Source organism: Pinus tabuliformis, chromosome X (genome assembly GCF_031772625.1).
Source record: "Pinus tabuliformis cultivar Carrire ecotype Pingquan chromosome X, CPIR1, whole genome shotgun sequence".
NCBI classification, from domain to species: Eukaryota; Viridiplantae; Streptophyta; class Pinopsida; order Pinales; family Pinaceae; genus Pinus; species Pinus tabuliformis.
The window spans coordinates 764,836,453-764,862,732 of record NC_142308.1 but is presented as its reverse complement, the minus strand read 5'-3'; the positions used below and the strand labels follow the sequence as shown (position 1 = coordinate 764,862,732).

Here is a 26,280-nt window from a genome sequence, read left to right as displayed (position 1 = left end):
TGAAATTGTATCATTTTTTATTTAAATTGTATTTTTAAATATATAAATGGATTTGGCATCTTAAAATCTTTTTAAGACTTTGAATATATATAAATATATTAATTAAATTATAAATTCTTTTTTTCGAAAAAAAATAATAATATAGATATCATATTAGAAATAAATTTAGCTCATTTCATAAAATTTGAAGTCTAAAATGGACTTTTTTAAAGGCAATGATAGTTGAAATAATAAAAATAAGAATTATGAACTTTTAAAGGAAGGAAAAAAACATTTTTTTATTGTATTTTTGTCATATATCTATATAGGTTTACTCAAATGTCAAGTGTACTCAAATGTCAAGTGTAGACCTCATTGAATGTGGAATTTGATTTTGCAACCAATGAGTACCCACACTACATACTATTGAGTGGACCCACACCAAAAATAATTGTGAATATATGAAGAAATGAGTTTCTTTCAAGAAATTTGTTTTAATGTATTCTCAAAAATTTTGGTGTGGCTCTACTCGAAATTACGCAAAGTGGGTACTTGTTGGATGTGGAATCAAGTTCCACATCCAATACGATTCCTATACTTTGACATTTGAGTAAAACCTATAAGGAAATAAGTTAAAAATACAATTTTTTTTCTTTTCTCTCCAAAAATATTTACCCCTCAAGATGACATCATCATCTTAAATCTTATTGGTTATTTTAAAGTTGACTTTGTTGGTAATTTTTTGTTTTGAGGTCCACTTTTACCTCAAAAATTTCCCCATAAATAATTATTCATATTCATAACCATGACATTCCAAGCATATAATTAATAAACATATAAAAACTAAATAAATTTTTTTAATAAACCTATAATTTGAAATAAAAATATAAAACATGTCAAACAAAAAGGCCTAGTGATATATTCCTCTCCTCAAGTTTTGCACCAAAAAAAAAAGTTTGCATTTTAAGAGTTTTGATCTCTCGATGCTTCGTAGGTCTGGAGTTAAGATGGAACTATGTTGATATAATATTACAATGAGGAATGAAAATTGAATGCTATCATTATACATGCCCATGGGGGACAACTCAATTGGTGATTGTCATATTATGAAGTATTATGTAAACCATGAGATTCAACATTCAAATCCTCGTGTGTCATGGCAAGAAAAATGAGGATGATATAATTATACTTATATACAATTATATATACATTAATTCCTGCACATTTTTACATGGTATGTCTATTTTGGAATAGGATTTCAAAATTTTAATTTAATTATCAATCATTAATAGGTAGATTGTAGGGATCTAACCTCTAAATATCCATGGAATATTTTTAGTAGTAGTGAATAGAGGATTGACATTTTATCAAATAATAAATTATTTATATTTTTGGGGGTATGTGGTACTAATGAGTCATGGTATTAGTTCATGATATTAAGATTTTCTATGAGAGAGAGAGAGAGAGAGGGAGAGTCTGTGTTAAGATACATATCAAATTACTAATCATTTAAATGATATAATTGTACTAATATTTATTATAATAAAGCCCTAATGGGGGTGGAATATTGAATGGCATTGGATTACAGAGGGGCGCTCGCCACCCCACCGACTCCCAATGTCATTAAAGGAGGTGGTGGTGTGGCATGTCCCCCCTGCCCCCCAACACCCCATGTAGATATGTGTGCAACATTTTATATTAGGTTGGATCGATGGTTGGGTTCTAGCATTTTTCTTCACATTTTCCCCTTTGCACAACAATTCTTTGTATTATCTATGTCGATTCTATGGGACAAAGGTGGAATATTTTGATGCCCTTATGAGCTTGGGTTTAAGCTATTCAGATGATGTGACGCTAAAGGGGGAGGGGAATCTGGAAAGTTTATATTGGATAAGGCTTGTTTAAAATTATCAATTGTCCATTCCATGCACTAGCGGTTTCCTTCTATTTTTTGAAGCTCTTGACACTTGGTTCTACGCTAAGGAAAATAAGAATGGTGGACTTCTAGGTTGGAGGTTAGCCCAGACACCCTAGGCAGGCTCTGCTCCAGAAGGCTATAGATATGGAGTGAAAGCCCCAAGCTTTGGTTTACAGAAAAACCTTGCTTCAATTCTCCCTCAATGTCAAGAAAATGTAATTTTAAACACCTAACCTTTGCTGTAATCACTGGTGGTGAATGTCGGGTTTATTTTGACTATTTTTCTTTCAAGAACTTAGGTTTGTTTGGACTTGAATCCTTCTTTTGGGTTGAGAGCCAACCAACAATATTGCCTTGGTATTGTATTTTTGTGGGCTTTTTTTGGTGTCATTGTTGTCCCTCGTTTCCCTTTTACTAAAATTTCAGTGTAGTATGGCTCATCATGGTCTTCTATTTCTGTGAAGAGGGAGAGAAACCTATTGTTTTCACTTTCTATTTTCTATTGTTTACGCCCAAAAGAACATATTTTTTTATGGTAGCTGGATAATTGTTTTTACAGCCAACTTGGGTTGTGTTATGTTTGGTTGTTATCCTGGTTCATTATGCCTTGCTAGTGGGGACGAATTTGTCATGGGAATTAGGATCGTGGGAAAACTGGTAGGTCTCGTGCTGAGACTCTATCCCAGGAAGCAGTTGTTGCTAAAAAAGCAGCGATATTTCCTAGTACTCATGAAGAAATTCATTGGTTAGAAAAGTAGGTTCACTGAAATAGACAGGATTTCTTGAACCCATACCTTATTGATGAAGTTCCTCACTAGCTCCCTGACCCACGACATACTAGGTGTAGGAGAAACTAGTACTTGCATATTATTACTCTTCATTGGGAACTGAAGACTCTTCTGGGCACATTTTGAAAGAAAAGCATGAGGACATAAACGATATAATTTCCTTTCTCAATGGCATCCAATAGAACCAATAGTGAATGCAGGACAATCTTGATAACATGGATGCTCACCTGAATCATATGGAAAAGCACATCCAATGTGAATTCAAGCTTCCATCCCCTATCATCAAACTAAAAATCCATGCTCCTCTAACCTCTTTAGAGTCCTAGAATAATTTCCTACTTTGGTTTGTTTAGACTATCTCTCTAGTACTCCTAGATTATGTTATTGTCTTTGGGAAGCGCAATCCTTTTTGTTTTTACAGCACTTGGGGTCATTTCATATCAACCAATAAATCTAGTGAGAGTGAGGTTGGTATAATTTTGTAATATGTTATGTGAATTATAATATTTTCTTTATGGAAGACTTTTAACTCAAAAAATATTACAATAAATGGCATTAGAGTAATTAACTAAAAAAAATATACTCAAAAGAAATTAAAATTTAGAATCGTAAAACTTTTTGAATATTTTAACTTTTTAGTTATTGAAATAATAAAATGTTTTAGTGAAATTTATGATGAAACTGTGTTTACCATTTATTTAATTTAAATGAATTTTTAAATACATATTAATATTATTATTGAAATATTTTATTTATCACTCATATTGCACTATTTTTAATTAATAATATATTTTAAATGTTATATATCAAATTTATTAGAAAGTAATTTTATTTTATTTTATTTTTTTTCAGTAATAACATTATAATATATTTAACTCTCTTTTTTCTCTATATGATGTTTATATTGAAATATTTTAGTTAATATGAATATTTATATAATTTATTTATAATTAAATATTTTTAGAAAGAATAAGAATTATTTATTTTTCATCTTAAAAAAAACTTTTAATTACTTTATCTATCTATAAAATTATGGTTCTCAATATAGACATCAAAATATTTTATTTATGGGTGAAAGTTAATGAAAATGTAGAGATATATATATATATATATATATATATATATATATAGTTTTAACCTAATTCAGTGATCAAATTAACAATAGGGACAACCATTACTAGGTAGTTATTATCTGTTAATGTATGTTGATTCATCACTGTTATTCAAGGAAAAACCATGTGATAGATAGGTGATTAACATGTTTCTTTATTTCTAAAAAACAAACCCTTACCCAAACAAAATCAATTTTATTTTATTATAAACATTATTTTTTATTTAAAAGATAATTTTTTATTAAAAAAATAAGTTAACTCAACATTTAAACACAGAAAGAGTTGAGCCAAAAATAAAAATCATAAAAAATACATGCCCTCTCTTATTCCGTATTATATTCTTGCTTCTAAAGAATTACAAAGTCGATCGCAAGAAACGGAAACGAATTACAAAAGAGAAATCGTAAAAATGAACGTCATTGTTCTTCCTTTTCAATCTTCAGATACGGTTGCCAGCAATTTGCCTCGTCAGTGAACGAGCCGTATTTACAACCGACAAGACAGGTGAAGCAGTGGCACTGCTATCATGGGGAAGATTACTGAGAGTTCGTTGAGATTCTGCACACCCAACGCTAACCATTTAGTTTTACAGCAATTATACCTCTGACTATTCGCCTTCGCCAGAATTTCAATATACAATGTCTCTTATGGAGATGCTTATTAAACCCCCCCGCCCCCACACATTTATTATTTTTTTCATAAATTGTTTAACTTTATCTAGAAGCCATATATGCTGCTACTTTCAATGATCATTCATGCATTGGAGTACCAATTCAATTCAGTGCTCACTCCCGCGGATGATGACTTAATTGGGTAGGGAGGGCAGAGATTTGGAAAACACACCAACCACCTTCAGGCCTAGTGCAAAATTATGAGTAATTGGGAAGGAAGGATAAAATAAAATAAAATCAAGAGCGTTGAGAAGCAAACAAAAAAGTTCCAAGCGGTTGGATTTCCATATAATCTACATATATATTGCATACCTTCCTGGAACTCGAGGAGAAGTATTTGTATTTGTAGGTCCCTTGGAAGTAATATTGGAGCGTCTGGACTCTCCTCTATTATCCTGCTCAACCCGCATTGACGCCACTTCCTTCTCCCTCGCAGCCACTTCTCTGCGCATTTTCTTTGCCTCCACGTCCATTGCTCTTTTCAATGTATCTACCTTTTTGGAGAGCACCTGCAGGTGTGTAGGTGCAATTACAAAATTCCACCTCAACTCAACTCAACTCAACTCAACATGAGTATTACCAACCAAACCAGATGACGTGTTTATCAAATTATAAATCACTAAGTTATATGCGAAGACATTCTTACACTATAAGAGAATAAATTTCTTTTCACTATTTCAAAAAAAGTTTACACTTCAAGGAAATTGGGATTAAATTTTTTTCACTATTTTAAAAAACACTTCAAGAAAATTGATTTGATTTGTAGAGACTTGGTAAATGCATGATCAAAATATATATATATATTTGATTGATGTACAGGATGTGTGACCAAATCAAATTAAAATAAAATTTATGTAATATTTTAAATTCATGTTCTGAGAATGTCATGTAAAAAAACTAAATAAATTATAAGTATTTGAGAATATGATGTATGATATTAATCTATGATATTTTAACAAAATCTATTTATTTATTTTTCCTATTTGAATAAATAAAAATGTTTATATAATAATAACCTCACTTCCCTATAAAACTAAAACTAAAACTAAAACTAGAGAGTGCCTCCTAAGCAATGATTATTGAGCATAAAAAATTATATGAATTGCAAATGCAGCCAGCATACATATGATACTGTTCTTCTTGTTGAAAATAAATGAGTGAAGGTGTACCTTGATGACGTCCTCTTTGTGTTTAACATTTAAATCCTTGTGGTGGCATGCTTTTCTCAGGGCGATCACCTCCCGCTGCAGAATGTCATAAAATACACCTGAAACAGTGTCATCGGAACCAGCATTACATTCTACGATTTCCTTACATATTTTGTTGTTTTCAGAGTGTGAGTTGTCGGTATTGGTAGATAATCCATTATCACCATTGTTGAGTTCCACATGTTCATTTGATAAAGAATTTATCAAATCTGATGCCGCATTAATAGTCCCATCAACAACCACACCAAGCTGTGGTGTTTCTTTCTGGGTGTTGTTATTGCTTGATACAGAGTGTTTCCACGTTAAAACTGTTTCCAAGCTGTTGCCAATGCCATTTGATTGCAAGGTCCTTGCAGAATCATCTCCACAAACCAGCTGCCCGCAGCGTGACGAGCCATTCGTTCTGCTTGCACGACGTTGATATTCGTTCTGCTGGGCGGAACGAAACGCTCCAACACCTCTCACTGCTTCTTCCAACACTTTCAATCTTAACTTGAATTTGTCCTGCAGTTTTATCAATCAAATACAAAGCAAGGCTGAGAGTTTAAGAAAAAGAGTTGAGAGCGGGAATTAACGCAAAAGGGTTAAAATTTACAAAGAATATGTATCTTATACTTTGAGTTGCTCTTCAGCCTTAGCAGTACGTTCAGCCAGGGCTACTTTCTCTCGAAGCTGCTGCATTTCACCCTGTACTCAATGCAATTACAAAATAAATTCACGGAGATGGCAGGTGATGTGATTTACATTTTGGGCGGAGAGACTCTTTGTAAAACAAAAACAAAAAACCAAATTTAATTTTACTTTTCCGCCCAAACAAGAAACCACCTTCTATTTAAAGTTTAAACAACGACTACATGTAGCTTAATCTTTTTCATCTCAGATCTGAACATGATTTAACTTTAGATGTATTAGATCCAAGACCTGAAGCTCATTCATAGAGGGATCTCTCTACGCTACGGCTATTTATTTATTTATTTAATGGGAGTGAACATGAAATTAAAGCTTTGAAAACAACCACCTGAATGAAGCGCCGTTCTTCGAGCCACCGCTTTAGAGGGATGACTTTGTCGTTGCCATCCCTCCATTCATGGCCAACTACAGCTGTAGCCACTCGATTTTCTGTTATCTTTGCACGAGTTAGCTCTCGCTCAAGTGTTCTCTTCTCCTCCTGATCATGTTTTTGGTCCACCAAGGCAAAACAATTATATATATATATACATATTCTTTACTGCTGTATTCACTAAGGAATGAAAGCATAATATGAAGTAATTAAAGCGAGAGAAATGAAATAAATGGAGATCGTCGTGTAACTTCTCACCGTTAGTTCGTAAACCTTTCGTTCATAATCATGTAGAGCATTAATGGCAGCGCCGCCATTAAGAATGGCCTCCTCCAGTTCACAGATAGTTTGGCTCAACCTCTCAACTTCTGAAACTTTTACGCGATGCATTCTGTCAATGATTTTGTTCTCCTCCTGTCACATTAACTTACTCTAATTACTAAACCCCAACCAACCAACCAACCAACATATATACCTGAAATAAAATGACAAGGATAATCCCCATGAACACAGGTCAACGTCATGAATTGATCAACACATTGTACAGGATCACAATCCCTTGGACAACATGATAAATTGATCCTAACACTTACGCCTTAAATGAAATGGCTTCACAATCAATGGGTCAGCCTGAGGAATGGATATGATGTTTGGGTAACGGAGATTGACCAGAGAAATGGATAGACATTTGAGTTCGCGGAGATTCACCTGAGAAATGGAAACGGATATAATATATTTGAGCGAGAGGAGTCACTTTCACTTTCACACCTCAATTCTTGCAGGAACTGAGTCACTTCCACAATTCTTGCACCACTTTCCTTTCCCCATCCCCATCCCCACCTCTGACTCTGGGACGGAGATTCCGCATCCCCGCCTCTGACTCTGGGACGGAGATTCCGCAAAGTCAGAAAACGGTAGGACCGCGGATATTTATGTCATTCCTTTCCTTCCAATCTCCATCCCTAAAGTGAGAGAGAGAGAGGACGGCGGTATTCATGTCATTCCTTCCGATCTCCATCCCCAGAGTCTTGTTAATACGTCAAATTAATTTTAGTTTACCTAGTGCATGAGGGAATATTGAAAAACCTCAAAATAGATAAATGTAGCACATGTGAGTGAGAGAGATGAATGTAGCATATGAGTACGTGAGAGTACGTTTTGGCGGACATGAGTATGTAGCATATGAGTTCGGGGATTCCGAGCGAGAGAATTAGTAAATAGATAAATAGATGGATGGTTTGTATTAGTAAATGTATGGATTATTTTTTATTATTTATATATTAATTAATTTTTATAAAAATGGTTAATTATTATAATTTAATATTAATATTATTTATATTAAAGTTTAATTTTAATTTCTAAAATACTAAGTGATACGGTTTTTTATTTTCCATTCTTATTTTTTCTATCATTATAACAAAACCAAAATTGAAAAAATCCCAATTTTTATATAATTGATAAAAAAATTCCAAAATTTAATGAATACACTAAAATAATTAATAAAAAATATTACAAAATAATTATGAATACATTGCATTCTATTAACAAGTTTTCAATTGAAGTTTCAAATAGTAAAAGAAATAGCAAAACCAACCCATGGTATGACAAAGATTGTAAAAGTGCGAGGAGAGCAATTAAGGAAGTTGTTGATGAATCTCTTAAAATGGGCAAGATAAAAATATACAAAGCCCTAACTAAAAGGAAAAAGAAGCAGTACATTCATCAAAGACAAGAGAATCTCTTACACCTCTCAAAGGTAGCTCCTAAGAAATTTTGGAGGCAGATTCTGACTAGGAAAAATAAAGATGATAATAAAATTGCTCTACGCGATTGGAATTCCTATCTTATAAAGCTTTATGAATCTCCAAATGTCATGGATAACTTTGAAACCCTGTTCACAACGAAAGAAGTTTTCTCTTTAGAAGACATTGAGTTTGGGGTTAATTGCCTGGCTAATGGGAAATCTAAGGACATTGAAGGTTACCAGGCGGAAATCTTAAAGATTGGAGAACCTGTCCTCATCCTCACATCCACAAGCTTTCAATCAAGCAATCAAGCAAGGGTTCCCTAAACCATGGATTGAGAGCCTCATTATCCCTATTTTTAAAAGTGGGGATACAAATAACCCCTCTAATTATCGAACAATTATGATCAACCCTCTCTTAGCCAAGTTATATGGTAGGATTTTGGAAAAGAAGTTGATATGGCTTGAAAGTGAAGGTAAGTGGGCTAAAGACCAAGCAGGTTTCAGAAGGCATCACTCAACAACATACCACCTTGTTACTCTTAGGATCATTGTGGAGGAATGTCGTAATGATAAATCCAATCTCTTTTGTTGCTTTGTGGACTTTTGAAAGGCTTTCGATAGGGTTCCTAGAAACAACCTTTGGAATAGATTAGAAGAGCTAAAGGTTCCTTTCGAGTTGAAAGCTGCCGCTATAAGGTTATACGAGAATGTAATTGCCAAGCTAAAGAGCAATGAGGGGCAGTCGAAAAATATTAAGTGTAATATCGGAGTTAAACAAGGTTGCCCGCTCTCCCCTACCCTATTTGGCATTTACATCAACAAGCTCGAAGGTTATTTAGAGGAAGCATGATGTGCTGGCACAATCTTAGTTGGGATAGTCGTCATCCTTCTTCTCTATGCTGACGATATTGTTCTTCTCGCAAGGTGCCCATCTGACCTTGATAAGCAACTTAGGCTTCTTAAGGATTTCTGCTCTACCATGGGTATGACTGTTAACATTGACAAAACAAAAGTTATGATTATCAAATCCAAGAAGGACACTTACGCTAATTTTAAGTATGACAATAATAACTTGGAGGAAGTGTATTCTTACAAGTACCTAGGAATTGATATTCATCACAAGCTCAATTGGAACCATAGCATTGAGAAAATGATTAATGGGGTGTGGAAAGCTTATTTTGGTCTTGAAAATAATTGTAAAACGACAAACCTCGTAATGTGGGATAAAAAGAAGTTCCTCTTTGAAACTTTAGTCACTCCTCTTATCCTATATGGATGTGAGGTTTGGGGTTGCATCATCTCTAGAGAATCCTGGAGAAAGGTTGAGCAAATCCAAAAGCGTTTTATAATGTATAACCTGAAAATTAAAAGCAATACACCCTATCCTATTCTCTTTATAGAAGTAGGTCTTGCCCCATCGAGAGCTTAGCTATGATTAGGCTTTTGTTGCACAAGCACAAACTCAATAACATAGGAGATCATAGACTTCCTAAGCTAGCTTTAAATTCCAGCCAAAACCATTAAGGCTCAAACAGGGGCGGTATAAAGACACAAGGGCCTGTTAAACTATTGGGAGAACAACGAGAATGATGCATTGCAAAACATTAATAACATTAAAAATATTGTTACTTCTAAGCTCAAAGAAAAAATGTGGTGTGAGAAAGATTTAGCGGCTAAAAGAAAATTAAGTTATTATATGAAGGTCATCAAAAGTATCTCTCTATTTTAACTAGCTCAAAGAAAAAAATTAATATAGCAAAGATTAGAACGAACTCTCATGAGCTCCATAGTGAAATAGGTCGTTGGGCAGTTCCTAAAACACCATGGATGGAAAGGATTTGCCATCTCTGTGAGAATAAAAACATCGAGGATGAAAACCACTTCCTCTTAGAGTACCCCGCGTACAACCACATTAGATCTTAGTTTCATAATCTTTATCGCAATACTGACCTTCCTAGCCTTTTACGATGTCAAAATTATAGTGAGCTCGGGAGGCTTCTCTCCAAGCTTTTTGAGCATAGGAATAAAATCTTAAATCAAACTAAATAATTTGTTTCTTTAGGTCCGATAAACCAAAATTTGGTCTCAATAGATGTTACCACCATCATCATCATTAATCATTAAATAAAATATATCATATCATAAAATTATATTATAAAAAATAATACTTAAAAATGTTTAAATTACTTTTTCTCTCCTTTCTTTATGTTTCTTTTGTATGTGATCCTCTACTTACTATTTCCGTTGCCATTTCCCTTTGGAGATCATTTTTTGTTTTCGTGAACTAATAAAGAATTGAAATATGATAGTTATAGAATGGATCACAAGAAGAAATAGTTGGGTTACGATATAAGCGTGTCGTATTCCTGAGGGAAATGTTATGGAGAAGGTTCACATGAGGGTCAAGAAAGAAGAAAATTTATGGAAAATTTTTAAATTTCTTACTTGATAAATATTTTTTTAATAAATAATGATTTTTATTATTATTTTTTAATAAATTAAATATAAAAAAAATAAAAAATAAAATATTTATATATTTTTTTATGTTATTAGTATACATGATCTATATTTAGATGATAAATATTTCTAAATTATAAAAAAATTTATTATAATTTAAAATTTTGTAATTTTTCTGATTTAATTCTAATACAAGTTGAAATCAAATATTGTTATATATATATATATAATCTAAATATTTCTAAATTATAAAAAAATTTATTATAATTTAAAATTTTGTAATTTTTCTGATTTAATTCTAATACAAGTTGAAATCAAATATTGTTATATATATATATATAATCTAACAAATATTAAATACTATTTAACTCAAAAAACTTTTGGATATGGAAATACTATTTAACTCAAAAAACTTTTAAATATGGAATATGGTTAAAAATTATTTCTAATTAATTAATTATTTGATAATAAAAAAATATGTTAAAGTGCTTACATGGAATGTTGTTACTTTGGGGAATATTATATATATATATATATATATATATATATATATATATATATATAAATATAATTTATAATAAATTTAAATTTAAATATATAAATTAATTTTTAATTAATAAATATAAAGGTTTTTTTAAACATTTATGTTATAATTTTTATTATTTTTTAGTATAATATTTATAATAATCTAAAATATAATTTAATTGTATCAAAATTTCTTTTACAGTAATAAATATAAAAAAAATTAAATGATTAAGAATATATGTTGTGAGCTCCAACAGGGTAGGCGAGTTGGTAATCACAATGCGGTGAAGTTATTTAGAAAGACGGGCTTCGTACTGAAGGTCACGAGTTCAAATCCCCTGGACTTACCCTGGAGCTGTATAGAGGGGCGGGCGCAATTCCCAGTGGTTATAGAGATAGCAGTCAGAATTGACCCCGTGTAACGCTAGTCGCGACGTTGCCCCTGTTGCTAGAGATAGCAGTCAGAATTGACCCCGTGTAACGCTAGTCGCGACGTTGCCCCTGTTGCCAATTCCACTGTAATAATATATGTGTGTGTGTGTGTGCGATTTTAAAATTAGATTATTATAATTAAAACTTTAGATTTTTCATTATTAACCCATTTTAATTTAAACCAAATAAAACTTGATAAAAAGACATAATCCATTTAGCAAAGAAAAGGCTACACTCTCCCTTCTTGCTCTAAGAATGAACACATGGAGCTAGCATGAACCCTACATAATTCCATTTTCCATGGCCATGAATGTTTGCACTAGGGTTAATTTGGAATTATGGTTCTCAGTATTATGGTTAAGTGCTTAGCTTTGATTGGTCTCTAGAGAATTTGACCCCTACTGTTTGTCATAAATGCTAGGGATCATGTCAAACTCAAACCTTTTGCTTGGTGGTTTCTTGTATTTTGAGGGCTTCTAATTTGGCTTTTGACCTCATTATTACCTAGACATGGTTTGGTAACTCTTCTTATGTTTGAATCTCTTTGCCTAGCATCTCTACCTTGGTTCCAACTAGCTTTAGCTTGTTGGTCTCTATTATGATGGCTTCATAGCCACATTTTCCCAGTGGGATTTCAACAGCATGGGGGAGACAATCCTCAGTGATTACCTCTCACTTGTGCCTAGCATGAGGCTAAACCCTGAGGCCAAAGGTCAACTCGAATGGAATTCTCTCCATGATGAGGAAGTTCATGAGGAGGATGCACCATGTGCTCCACGCACTAATACCTCCAAAATTTGTGATACCAAATACTTCAAGATTTTGGACCTATATTGCCACATCAAAACTATAATGGATAAACTTTTGATTGAAAGAATCCACGAATATAATGTCATTCTTCTTCATTTAAGTGAGCTCCCATTGTAGATCAAGGAACTAGATTGTAAGGTTTCTACTTAAGGGTCAAAATTGATGTTCCAACACCCAAAATTATGTTCGTCTAAATTACTAAATGTGATCACAACTTTATTTTAGCATTAGCATAATCCTCATTATGCATTATCCAATATTTTTCTAATTTTTTTATTATAGAAAACGTTACTTCTTCTCATTAAACATAAAATAACAACTTTCTTTTTAACTAAGGGAAATTTTTCAAATTTAAATATTGAATTAATAATATCATTGAAATAATATTAATCAAGCCATTTTTTAAATTTAAATCTTCCGAATTAATAATATCATTAAAACCATATTAATCAAACCATTTTTTTAAAGAGTAATTCAATTTTTCTAATAACAAAAGCTTAATATAATTTATATACTTCTTAATTTTCTTCACAAACTAAAAAACTTATCTTACCTGCCAAAAAAACCATTTTAATTTAAATATTCAAATATCATAAAGGCAGAGACCTTGCCAGCATTATGGAAAGAATTTATGGATCTCCATACCAACACCATTCCCGAACTTTTTAGGCGAAAAATACAATATTTCTTCAACAAAATGGAAGTGTAAATAAAGAAAGTCTCCCTTTTTAATGTGTGTAATGTTTCATTGAATGGATATAAATATCTTCCTTCTTAAGGTACATAAGAAGAATATTTAGTGGGGTAGTCCTCCAAAGAAAAATAGACCACTTCTTTGAAGTTTGGTCACCATTTGTAATTTGACTTTTGCCTCCCCAGAAACGTAAGACATAAAGATTAGGAAAAATAAAACAAAGAAAAGTAGGGTTTACGGGCATGAAGAATGAGCCCATGATGATTAAAACTAAAACAGGGAGAAAGTAGGGTTTACGACCATGAAGGAATGACCAGACATGACATTGATCCGTCGAAATCCCAAAAAGATACCGGCATTGCTATGCAAAATTTATGAACTCCGAAAACATACGAACATTACATAAATAGAAAAAGTAGCGGCACCATCATTTCCTGGAAGCAAATAGAAATATTGCTATTGCTAGTTTCTTTTTGCTTACTTGACCAAGCCAAAACACACAAGAAAAAACGATAAATCGTCACCTGGCAGATCTCGAGCTGTCTTGTCAGTTCTTGATTCTTGTTTTGTAGATCGTCAACCATATCTGCCTTTGCCTGAGCAACCTGCACGGACTTTTCTGCTTCAAGTAAAGCCGCTTCTTTGGATTTTGTGAGACGTTCCAGAGCCCTGTAATCTTCTTGCAACAGTATAATCTGCCAAACATATTGGTTTTTTAGCATGCTGCACCGTCTCAAATTAGTGTTGAGCAAATAGACATGAATTTGGTGGACAAGTCTGTAGTACATGGTGTCGCGTGGCTTTGATCTCTGCCTCAAATGGTGCCAGAAGAGCTTCCAACGGTATCATGTCCTCATCTTTTTGAGCGGCATATACCCTTCTGAGAGCTGATTCTACAGCAAATTGGGTAGCCAAAGCCGCTTTCTTCTCATCATTTAATTTTTTTATTTCAAGATTCTACAACACAATATATCCAAGTCAGATGGAGCTTTATGTGATAGATGTGAGGGAGAAGGACTTTCATGGATGTACGTTATACAACACAATATATCCAAGTCAGATGGAGCTTTATGTGATAGATGTGAGGGAGAAGGACTTTCATGGATGTACGTTATACAACACAATATATCCAAGTCAGATGGAGCTTTATGTGATAGATGTGAGGGAGAAGGAGTTTCATGGATGTACGTTATAGCTTGAAGCCAAATTCAAAATTAGCTGGGAAAAATCAAGATATGTAACTTCTTATCTAAATTGCATGATACCTTGCTTTCAAGAAGCGCCTCATTGGTTTTGAGTTTCTCCTCCAATTTCCCCAGGGTATTTGTAAGCTGTAAAAAGAGAATGACAGGTCAGAATCCACCCAAACTTGATACTAAAATCTATTTCATAACACTACTAATGCTCCACATCTATTTGAATTGACTACCCTGTAACTTGAGACAAATATCTCTTTAAATTCTTCATCTATGGAAGGTAGAAAAGTCCAAACTTCTTGCTGCATATGAAGTGGCCCATGTGGGTGTCCTTACCTCTTCAACGGCCTTTTCTTTCAAGCGTTCTGTCAACTTCAAGGCCTTGATTTCAGCCTGAGCGTCTCCTAACTCTCGATCCTTATCTGGAAAGATGAGCACATTACAAGGAAAACTATCTCATACAACTACTAATATCTCCACTGCTTAAAGAAATACGCAAACACATTGTCACTCGTTGCCAATCTTTTCTATTTTTGTTCAGTCTGGAAAGAGAAAGAAATGCTTTATCTTTGTGTTCAGCCAGAAAAAATATACAAGAAATGTTTCAGAAAGCAATGGACCAATTACAAGAAACACATGTGATGTGGGATTTTCAACCAATTACGGATTAAGAAACATTGAACAAGCAGCTAAAACATGAGATAGGACGAAAATGCTCATTTTGGAGATTGAAATTATAGCAAATACTCCAATTTCGCGATCTTGACGTACAATCAATCATTCGTTATATTTAGACATTTAAAATCCTGAAAAAAGAAATTCTTAACAGATATTACTTGTTTGAAGGTAGCATGCATTCGGATAAAACGTCAGGATGACAGAAACCAGCAATCAAAAGAATGTTCATTTATAAACTATAACTTCGTTGGGGAGTCCTTTTAATATTAAAAGGAAAAAAACATAGAGAGACTCTTCAAAATGAAGTTGCGTCGCCTTATCTTATCTGAGTGATATAATTTAATTGAAGTAGCAGTTGAAAAAGGCCCTTCACCAACCAATCTGCGGCTTTGTCGTTGTATCCATCACCTAAAATGTTTTGGTACTTAAATTGTCGAAAAATAGACTTGTATATATAGGACTGCTTTGGAATTTGTACGATAATAAGTTTGTACGTCAATGTCCCTGCCTTTTAACTTACGCTTAGGGAGATGGAGGCTTCTACTTTCCACAAATCTTCTTTGCCCTTTACTAGGTACCAAGTGTTCCGTAAATTTTAATACAATTCAACCAACCACAGAACTCGAAGCATAAAAACAACAGGTAAGATTTCTGTTGGCGTTGAAATTATTTAAATTTACAGAGCAACGCCATTGGGCTTGAGTTTATCTGCTATTTTAAAATAAATATAAATTTGCTTCTTGTAAATTTATTTAAATTTTGAAACAGTGACTTAATCTTTTAGAAATGACTTAACCTTATCACTTTTTAACATTTAACAGACACCACACCACACCACCTAAGACAACCATTTGTGGTGGTGGAAAAATGAGTAGAACTTCAAGCTAGTGAGAGAAATAGAAATTGCGCCAGCAGGCAGCACGTCGCTGTTCATTTAACACTCGACAATTCATCAAAACGAGATACAAGTCCTACTGTAGTATATCTGAATTTTATCCCGAGGGTCATACTAGACGCCACAGCTACAGTATAGCGAATGAAGAAAAGAAATCATGCTTACCCTTTAGTTGGTTCTGGAGACGATCTAGCTCAACTCTAAAAGGATCAACTGACCCCCCCGGAGTAGTAGTAGCGGACAAGAGCCTCCTCGCACTATTCATTTGCATATCGACTTCTGGGTAGCAGCCGTTTAAATGTGCAGCCAGGCAACAAAAGCAATTTAAACTCGTGACAGAGCCAGCAAGAAAAGCAATATAAAGTCGACGCAAGAAAAGCAATTTAAAGTCGACGTATCTTCGTGACAGAGGCAGCCAGAAAATCAATTTAAAGTGGACGTATCTTCGTGACAGAGGCAGAGGCAGAGGCAGCCAGAAAAGCAATTTAATGTGATGATGTTAAGGAAGGAAGGAAGGAAGGAACACGAACGCACTTTGTGCTTTGGGGTGCAGGCAGGTATTAAATATATATTCTCCATCCAACAATGCAATGTTATCTCGGCACAGACGGAATTAACCGTGAAGAAAGGAAGGTTTCCCTGGAGTAAAGGAAGGAGTTGTGTGGCCTTCCTTTGTTTGTAACCACGGTTAGCTAATCATTGGGTTTACATTGTTTCCTTTGTTTGTAATCACGGGGTTTATATTATCTTGGGTAGGAAGGAGGTTCCTTCATTTACCTAGATGTACGTAGCTGTGGGTGACGGTGTGGTGTGGTGTGGTGTGTGTGTAACAAAACAACGCAAAACAACCCAACGTGTAACCGAAGCCAGCCAGCATTAAGAATGTAACAACGATTTACATGGGTCCCACATACACATACACATACACATGGAAGGTAGATAGTTGTGGAAAGGAAAAGAAGAGGAAGGGGCATGCTGTTGCGAATATCGTAATATCGTTTTCCATCTTCTCATGGCTTCCAAAGTGATAAACACTGGTGGTAGGTGGTAGTGGTGGTGGCTCCTAACGTCAACTACTTTAATTAACATCATGCACACAACAAGCAAGCATCTCTTACAACCACCACTTTGCATTTTACCTTTACCTACATTTACGATCATGTAGCATTTATTGTTAATGGGTAGGGCATAACACTAATCATTTTTAATTTGCACATTAAGTTAAACATTAAAATTAACTTAGAAGCGACATTTAATACCTAGGAAAAATGCCATCCTTGACCTAACCTTTTTTAAGCGTAGAGAGATTAAATAATAATAGTGAAATGTAATGATGGAATATTTGTCCGTTTCTAAGATAATTAGTGAAATGTAATGATGGAATATATGTCTGTTACTAAGACGGTTACCTCCAAATATAATGAGCTCCTATCCCTACGCCCATATGATGTCATGTGACTTTACCACAACTTTTACATATCCTTTAGTACATCATTCAATGAATTAATTCTAATCTCTGAATTCTTTTTTCGCATTCGAATAATTTAAAATGTATATAGCTTAATTCGTGAATATAATTCATACATTTTTGGAAAAGGATAAAATAATTTCAGGTAAAATGTTTTTAAGTAAATTACATGATGAAAATATGTTTGAATAGGGTGTTTTGTATGCGAGAGATGGCTAGCGTTATTTCATCTTGTCTTATTTTTCATGGATGTCGTATCATGTTCTTCTAATTATTATGCTGTAAGGCGTTTCCCTTTGAAATGAACTCCCCCAAATGCTTTTTTGTCTTAAAAATAACCGTCAAATCAATCGTAAACGATTCAAAAATAATCTACCGTCTAAATTAATTAGAAAACATTAATAATTAGTTAATTAAAAAATTAATTATACCATACCCATCTTGTCAGTGCACTGGGTCCGTCCTGCACGCGGATAGCCGCGTTTGTTGCAAAGGAGGGTGAGGGGCATGTAGAGGAGGGCGGAGGCGAATTCCTTTGCTCCACAAGGATGGGGAGTGTAAGGACCTGCGGTCCTTGGCACGACCGCCCGAAGTGCGACCGTGGGCGAGCGCGCGATTGGATGTGCAAGCTGCGGTTATGCAACGAAGTTATGCGAAGTTCTCTTGGAGATGCGACGATAGTGCGACGATATGGAGGGGACTTGGCGTGCATATACGCATGGAGCGTGGAACGAAACAATCGAAGGCCAACGGTGAAAATGAAGTATTTGCGATGGCGTTGGGGTGTTGGGCAAGTCGGCTGGGCAGCCAGACTTAGCCCCAAGCTTGTGTATATATTGCAAATGCGATGGAGGCATTTATCATCAACCAACTCGCTCATACATCTTCGCTAAGGAGTAGAGGCGCAATCTTGTGCGCAAATACAAGGAGGAAAGGCGCAGATTACACATGCGCCCATTCTTGGGCTAGTCGCACAAAAGGAAAGCGTTGAACTCGGTATTGGGTGAAGGTGCACGCAGGTGTGCTCGACAGTTGGGTGAGGCGTGCACGGTGGATGTGTGGCGCCCGGTTTGTGCGAAGGCTTGGCGTGGGTGTCTTAGCGACTCGGGTGAGCGCCCGCCCATCGTGCAAGTGTGCACGAAGACTTGTTGGTGTGTTGGGTTGTGAACGGAAGTGTGTCTCGGTTGGAGGCGCCCGTGTGTGGTGACTTGGAGGCGCGCTCAAGTTGGGCAAACAACACGATTGTGCAACAAGGTGAACGAAGGGTTGGTGAGTCGTGCAGCGACCGTGCAGAGGTGCCGACGCGCTGGGCAACCGAGTTTGCCGAAGTTGTGAAAATTGGCTAAGTGTAAATTTGGGGTTTCCTAAGACTAACTTGTACATTGTAAAAGTGAAGATCGTATAATATATTGATTCGGGCAGACTCATATTGTAGGGAGTTGCCCCTCCCTTTATACTGTTGTGCATTTCTCTTGTATAATGCTATTGATAATGAATGTGTATGCGTATTCATTGGTATAAAGGAACACATTAATAATACTTGGTTGCGAAACACAAACTAAGTAGGATAAGTGGAATGTTAGGCGTAGTCCACGAACATAAGTACTGGTGAAAAGAAAGTGTTCTGTGGTGCCGCACCTCGCTATAAGTGGTTGAAAGACTACCACAGGTGTAGGGGCGTGACAGGTGGTATCAGAGCTCGGTTGGAGCTGGTGAGCAAGGCTGCTCGTGACAGTGGAAGCAGGTACTTGCAGGTGAAGGAAGTTGGTTTCACGTACAAGTGGAACAAGGGCTGGTTCATGGTTGTAGGGAACTTGGTGAAGCTGGTGAATGGTGAAACAGGTTTAGCAGAGGTGAAGCATCGTGCTGGGACCAAGCTTAATGTCAAGACATGGCAGGTTTGGAAGAATGCGAAGGGAAGCTCTTGCTTACCTTATACAGGTTGAAGCAGTTGAAAGAAGAGAATCCCCAAATTTGAAAGGAACTTGAAGTCTTGGAAAAGAATGTTGAAGACGAACTTCTTCAACTTGGTTGGACAATGGAGCAAGGTGAAGTTGCAGATTGTGCTATCAAGGAAGAGGAAGCTGTGATGACCGAGGATGTTGCAGATGTGACAACGATGGAGGATGAACTTGAGATTGATCAAGTTGGACTAGGATCGTGCAGTTTGCAGACATGGATGGATGAGGATACTCATATGGAGGAGCCTCATGATAATGATGATGTAAGTATTGCTGATACTTGTGTTTCATTTGAGCATTTGGTAGATGGACCGTATGCAGGGAAGGGCAAAGCTAGTTTGCCGATGCAGGGGAGCATCTTACCATGGATGTCTATGATGAGACCTTGTATGGAGAAGCAAGGATTGTTGATTGTTGCAGGACTTGTTGGGGTTGTTTGTGACCTTATGGCAGAAGGTACAAAGGCCCGTGACAAGGGAGGAACATGATGATCGTTGTGAAGGATTGGGTCATGCTTTAGCCACATGGAGAATTAGCTAAGTGCCCGGCATGACTCATGGACAGATTGGAGGAGGGCACACACTTGAGTTGCTTGGGTGGACTTCTCATGGCCGAGACCAAGAGATAGTCTTGGTGGAACCTTCAGTGGAGGAGCTATGATGGAGGGACTCATGTGATGATGATATGGTTGGGTGACCGAGTTCACTAGACCGAAGATTGCAGACTTGGATGAGGATGACCAATTGTTGTGTTGGGTCTACTTGGTTGAACTACATGAGCAACATAGTCATGGACATCGGGTTGGAGACATGGAGCATGGCAGTCTTATGCAGGGACATTATGCGGAAGCACTTGTAGAGATGTCACTTATGGGCATCCAATGAGGAGTGCCAAGGCAGGGATGTTGTGCAGGTAGATTCGCTGATGTGACATGGAGACTTATTACTTATGAGCCGATGGAGAGGTTGTGCACTCTTGTACAACAAGGCCATGGACTTCGATGAAGTTGTGAGTAGACTATGGAGCATTCCTACTACAAGGAGATCTGAGGCATCTTGCAGAGACCTTTGGGCCGAGACTTGTATGCTTGCTAGGATGTTGGTTGGGGATGACTTATGGAGCTCATGATGACATGAAATTGTTGTGACTTTTGGGGACTTCACATATCGTGGACTTGGGGACACTTTGGAACAATGGAGTTACAACGATGATGATGCCTTGGTGGCAACACTTGGGCATGGGTTGAGCAGAGACTCAACCACTTTTGACACATGGGAGCTGATTGATCTATGAACATGGGCAGCACATGGATAGATGAGACAGGTGTATACTTGTTTCTATGGCAGACTTTAGGGATGACACATTGCATATATGATGGAGGTTGCTTCATGGACCTGGATGTGGCACACCGAGAGTTGGAGATTGATGAGATGATCTCTTCATACAGAGGAGATACACATATGGATGATGTTGGGATAGATGTGGCTGATTTCATGCAGCACATTGACACCAAACATCATGGACAGCATGTTGCAGATGAGATGAGGACTACTTCATGGACCTGAGCATGGCTTAAACTTATATGGAGATGGATTCTTGATTGAGTTGATGATGTGACAGGATGTTCACTCTCATGGTTTGAGCGTGACAGTTGGACTGATCACCCGACTAGTTCAAACATGGGGTCTGGAAGTGTACAGAGATGTGTTAGCATTGTGTTGGAGTATCATGACAGCAACTCACATGATGACACATGATGAGGTCGATACGAGATGTTGCAAGAAACATGTAGCTTGAGATGGGAGGATCAGCCTTCCACGGTGGGGAGCAGCATGTGGAGATTGTGACAGGGTGATCGATGGTCATGGATTGAGATGATTTCCGATGTATGACATACCGATGGGGTGTATACCTTGGTATGGTGATATTGGTGACAGATGGTTGCCGGGACGAGACATGATGGAGACAGTGGTTCTACATATGTTGCAGAGATGTTTGCAGTATGTCGAGGAGTTGACATCTTGGATATTGATGATCTTGGTGGATGGCTACCAGGATGGTATGTTGTCGAGGACGACAACGACTTTTAGGTGGAGGAGGATGTAAGGACCTGCGGTCCTTGGCATGACCGCCCGAAGTGCGACTGTGGGCGAGCGCGCGGTTGGATGTGCGAGCTGCGGTTATGCGACGAAGTTATGCGAAGTTCTCTTGGAGATGCGACGATATGGAGGGGACTTGGCATGTATATACGCATGGAGCGCGGAACGAAACAATCGAAGGTCGTCCTACAATGTAAAGCAAGGTCGACGGTGAAAATGAAGTATTTGCAATGGTGTTGGGGTGTTAAGCAAGTCGGCTGGGTAGCCAGACTTAGCCCCAAGCTTGTGTATATATTGCAAATGCAATGGAGGCATTTATCATCAACCAACTCGCTCATACAACTTCGCTAAGGAGTAGAGGCGCAGTCTTGTGCGCAAATACAAGGAGGAAAGGCACATATTTCACATGCGCCCATTCTTGGGCTAGTCACACAAAAGGAAAGTGTTAAACTCGGTATTGGGTGAAGGTGCGGGCAGGTGTGCCCGACAGTTGGGTGAGGCGTGCACGGTGGATGTGTGGTGCCCGGTTTGTGCAAAGGCTTGGCGTGGGTGTCTTGGTGACTCGGGTGAGCGCCCGCCCATCGTGCAAGTGTGCACGAAGACTTGTTGGTGTGTTGGGTTATGAACGGAAGTGTGTCTCGGTTGGAGGCGCCCGTGTGTGGCGACTTGGAGGAACGCCCAAGTTGGGCAAACAACATGATCGTGCGACAAGGTGAACGAAGGGTTGGTGAGTCGTGCAGCGACCGTGCGGAGGTGCCGATGAGCTGGGCAACCAAGTTTGCCAAAGTTGTGAAAATTGGCTAAGTGTAAATTTGGGGTTTCCCAACATTTAACTTGTACATTGTAAAAGTGAAGATTGTATAATATATTGATTCGGGCAGACTCATATTGCAAGGAGTTTCCCCTCCCTTTATACTGTCGTGCATTTCTCTTGTATAATGCTGTTGATAATGAATGTGTATGAGTATTCATTGGTATAAAGGAACACATTAATAATACTTGGTTGCGAAACAAAAACTAAGTAGGATAAGTGGAATGTTAGGCATAGTCCACGAACATAAGTATTGGTGAAAAGAAAGTGTTCAGTGGTGCCGCACCTCGCTATAAGCGGTTGAAAGACTACCGCAGGTGTAGGGGCGTGACAAGGAGGGTCGGGTATGCGTTGGTAGTTTTGCTCTGCATCGGTTTCCTGTGTACAAAATCAAGTTAGACGGTCGAGGAAGACGAAACCACTTACTGCAAAGCTATTTGTTGAACTTGAGACTTAATTTCCCTTTGTTATGAGGGTTTCTTGTTTCTTTTCTGTTTTTAGGGTTATTCTTTTTTGTTTGTGGTTTTCTTGTTTATGTAGGGATGCAAGCCAACGGAGCGCATAGAGGTCGCAGGATCAAGTTCCATATCTGCTGACCCCGGCTGCATAGCTTCCGCACAGCCTGGCAACGAAGGGCGACAGGTTGTGGATGTCGGGGCAGAGAGGAATCTCGTCTCCTTGCAATAAATAATCGGGCAGGTGAGGAGGAGAGGTTATTATCACCATGTCAAGAAGGCATGGATGCTTCAAATGAGTTTGCTTTTGGCAGCATTGCAGTCAAGCCGCGGAGATTCTGCCGAAAGTAATAGAAGACCTGGGACTTTTCTTGGCAGGGAATTAAAAATAGCAGACAATTTTGCTGGTGATACAAACGTCATGGATGCTAAAAGAATCACATCATGTTGTGATGGGAAAGGACATGTTACACAGGAAGGGCAGACATCACAACTGGATGGAAGTTAGATTGAAACACATGTAAAAGAATCAGAAGATGCAGGGGGTGTATGCATGGGAGTTAAAGGCTATGCAAGAAGAAATAGGCATAAATCAATTCGTTATACTGGACACTCATCAACAAAGGATAATGTTAAAGTTATTATTGGTGATAGATGTCCAAACTTGCCCACTGAGGTTGTGATACATGACTCAAGCAGAGCTCAGGTAGCAATGATTTTGTTTGTATACCATTTTTTATAGTCCCAAAGCTTCTTTTTTACTGTGTTATTCTTTTCACTGGTCCACTAGAGAAATTATTACCATGAAATGATGCAGGAGTTTGTTGTTCACGAAGAATGGAGGAGGGAACTGGAATTCCTGGAGAAGGTCTCATCTCTTATTCATTTCCCTTGAATTTACAGGCCATGCTTAGTGAGGGTTATTTGCTTTGTTGTAGCTTACATTTGGTTTTATTTTTTCAGGGAGAAAATCCCTTGGATTTCAAATTTGGAGAGACAACCTCTATTGGTTTTCTGTCTCCATCAACAATGGATCCACTAGCTGAGCAGTACATAACAAGGTTTTCTTCAGGCTTATCACCTGCTCAGTTTTGTTTTTATTGCCTCTACGAATTTGCAAAATCTCTTCTTTTGTGATGGAGCACAACCAATACTGAGTTACATACACTCTTATGGTAGCCAATAAACCATTCAATGATAATTTGTAGTGAAGCAAAAGGTAGCTTTGCTTTGAATGCCTCACCAATTGGAGATTTTGCCGAAAGGAGACTACTCTATCTCAGCATTGTTAGCTGTGCTGTGAAATATTGTTTTAATGCCAAATTTTCTTGACATGCAGACTAGACTGAAGAAGAACACAGAATCTGCTAATTCAAAACCTTTTCTGGAGCCTCCACGAACAGAATCTCATTGGGATTTTGTCCTTGAGGAAATGTCTTGGATGGCTATGCAGGTTCATGCAGTGGCAGTGCTTTTCTGGTTTTTGTAATAATTTTTTGACTTTGTTTATAGCCAAATGTAAATACCTTCACAGTATTGTGTAAATAGAAACATTATTTATGTTTGTGATATATTACTTTATCTGTTTGCGTTTGTTCTATGTAGGAAAGGCTTTGGAAGACGGTTGCAGTTACGCAAGTTGTTGGGTAGCTCAAGAGACAGGTCATGGAGACTTTTTTTGGACAAAGGACCTGCACCAGAAGCAAAGAAAAAATTCTCATGCAATTGCAGCTGCTGTCACGAAGTTTTGGCATGAAGTGGAGACACTCTCATACAGGGGTGATATCTCCTTTGCAGCAGGGTAGTAGTCCACTGGTGTCACAAAAGGAACCAAATGGTGATAACTCTGTTATGGATTGCATTATTCACTTTACTTCTAGTGCAAGATTGCATATTTGACTAAAGTTTTATCAATTATTTTATCCATCTTTTGTTCAATCTAAATGTATGAAAAGGAAATCAAGATTGCAAACTTGACTGAACTTTTATGTGATTCACAATTTTTTTTCTACTAGCTTTTCTTCAATGAAATGCATGAAAGGAAAATGAACTAGGGTAGAGAAATTAATGTTTCTTTTATTAATTAAATATGAAGGGGGCGACAAAAATCAGTTATATTTTTTTTTAATTGACCGTGACACCAAAATAAATGGTCTTTACTGATCCTGGACATCTTCAATAAAACCAAGAAAGATACATGACTAAAGCAGAGCTCAGGTAGCAGTGATTTCGTTTGTATACCTTTTTTTATAGTCCCAAAGCTTTTTTTTTACGGTGTTGATCTCTTCACTGATCCACTAGAGAAATGATTACCATGAAATCAAGCAGGAGTTTTTTGTTCGTGAATAACAGAGGAGGGAACTGGAATTCCTGGAGAAGGTCTCATCTCTTATTCATTGCCCTTGAATTTACAGTCCATGCTTAGTGAGGGTTATTTGCTTTGTTGTAGCTTACATCTTGTTTTATTCTTTTCAGGGAGGAAATCCCTTGGATTTCAAATTTGGAGAGACCAAATCTATTGGTTTTCTATCTCCATCACCAACAGATTCACTGGCTGAGCAGTACATAACAAGGTTTTCTTCAGGTTTATCACCTGCTCAGTTTTGTTTTTATTGCCTCTACGAATTTGCAAAATCTCTGTTTTTGTGATGGAGCACAACCAATACTTATTACATAGACTCTTATGGTAGCCAATAAACCATTCAATGATAATTTGCAGTGAAGCAAAAGGTAGCTTTGCTTTGAATGCCTCATCAATTGGAGATTCTACCGAAAGCAATAGAAGACATGGGACTTTTCTTGGCAGGATATTAAACATAGCAGGAAATTTTGCTAGTGATACAGAAGTCGTGGATGCTGAAAGAATCACGTCATGTTGTGATGGGAAAGGACATGTTGCACAGGAAGGGAAGACATCACAGCTGGATGGAAGTTAGATTTAAACAAATGTAAAAGAATCAAAGACTCAAGGGGTGTACACATGGGAGTTAAAGGCTATATGCAAGAAGGAATAGGCATATATCAAATCATTATACTAGACACTCGTCAATAAAGGATAATGTTCAAGTTATTATTAGTGATATATCTCCAAATTCACCCACTGGTTTAAAAGTACTTGGAGACGTCAAAGATACAAAGGTTGAGATACATGCAGACAAAAATTGTAATATTTCATCAACCAGTATTTCAAAGTCCACGCCCTTCAATAAGAATGGAATTCTAGAAGCACTTATGCATGAAAACCATTTGGGAACTGATTTGGGCAGGCTACAGAGGCAGTACACTCATAGGGATGCTACAATATATCCAAAATGAA

The 26,280-nt window shown here is 36.9% G+C and overlaps 1 protein-coding gene across 1 annotated transcript; it reads right to left on the bottom strand.

Annotated features, from left to right (window-relative positions):
* Window positions 1–4,089: 4,089 nt before the first annotated feature.
* On the bottom strand, window positions 4,090–16,684 carry LOC149142098 (microtubule-associated protein 70-1-like). The gene is made up of 11 exons (XM_089446379.1): window positions 16,336–16,684; window positions 14,934–15,019; window positions 14,667–14,732; window positions 14,188–14,358; window positions 13,926–14,096; window positions 6,995–7,150; window positions 6,695–6,844; window positions 6,292–6,363; window positions 5,638–6,180; window positions 4,781–4,977; window positions 4,090–4,355 (listed from the first exon to the last, which is right to left on the bottom strand). The coding sequence occupies exons 1-11, from the start codon at window positions 16,439–16,441 to the stop codon at window positions 4,334–4,336; spliced, it is 1,740 nt and encodes a 579-aa protein (XP_089302505.1). The 5' UTR covers window positions 16,442–16,684; the 3' UTR covers window positions 4,090–4,333.
* Between the last annotated feature and the right edge of the window lie 9,596 nt (window positions 16,685–26,280).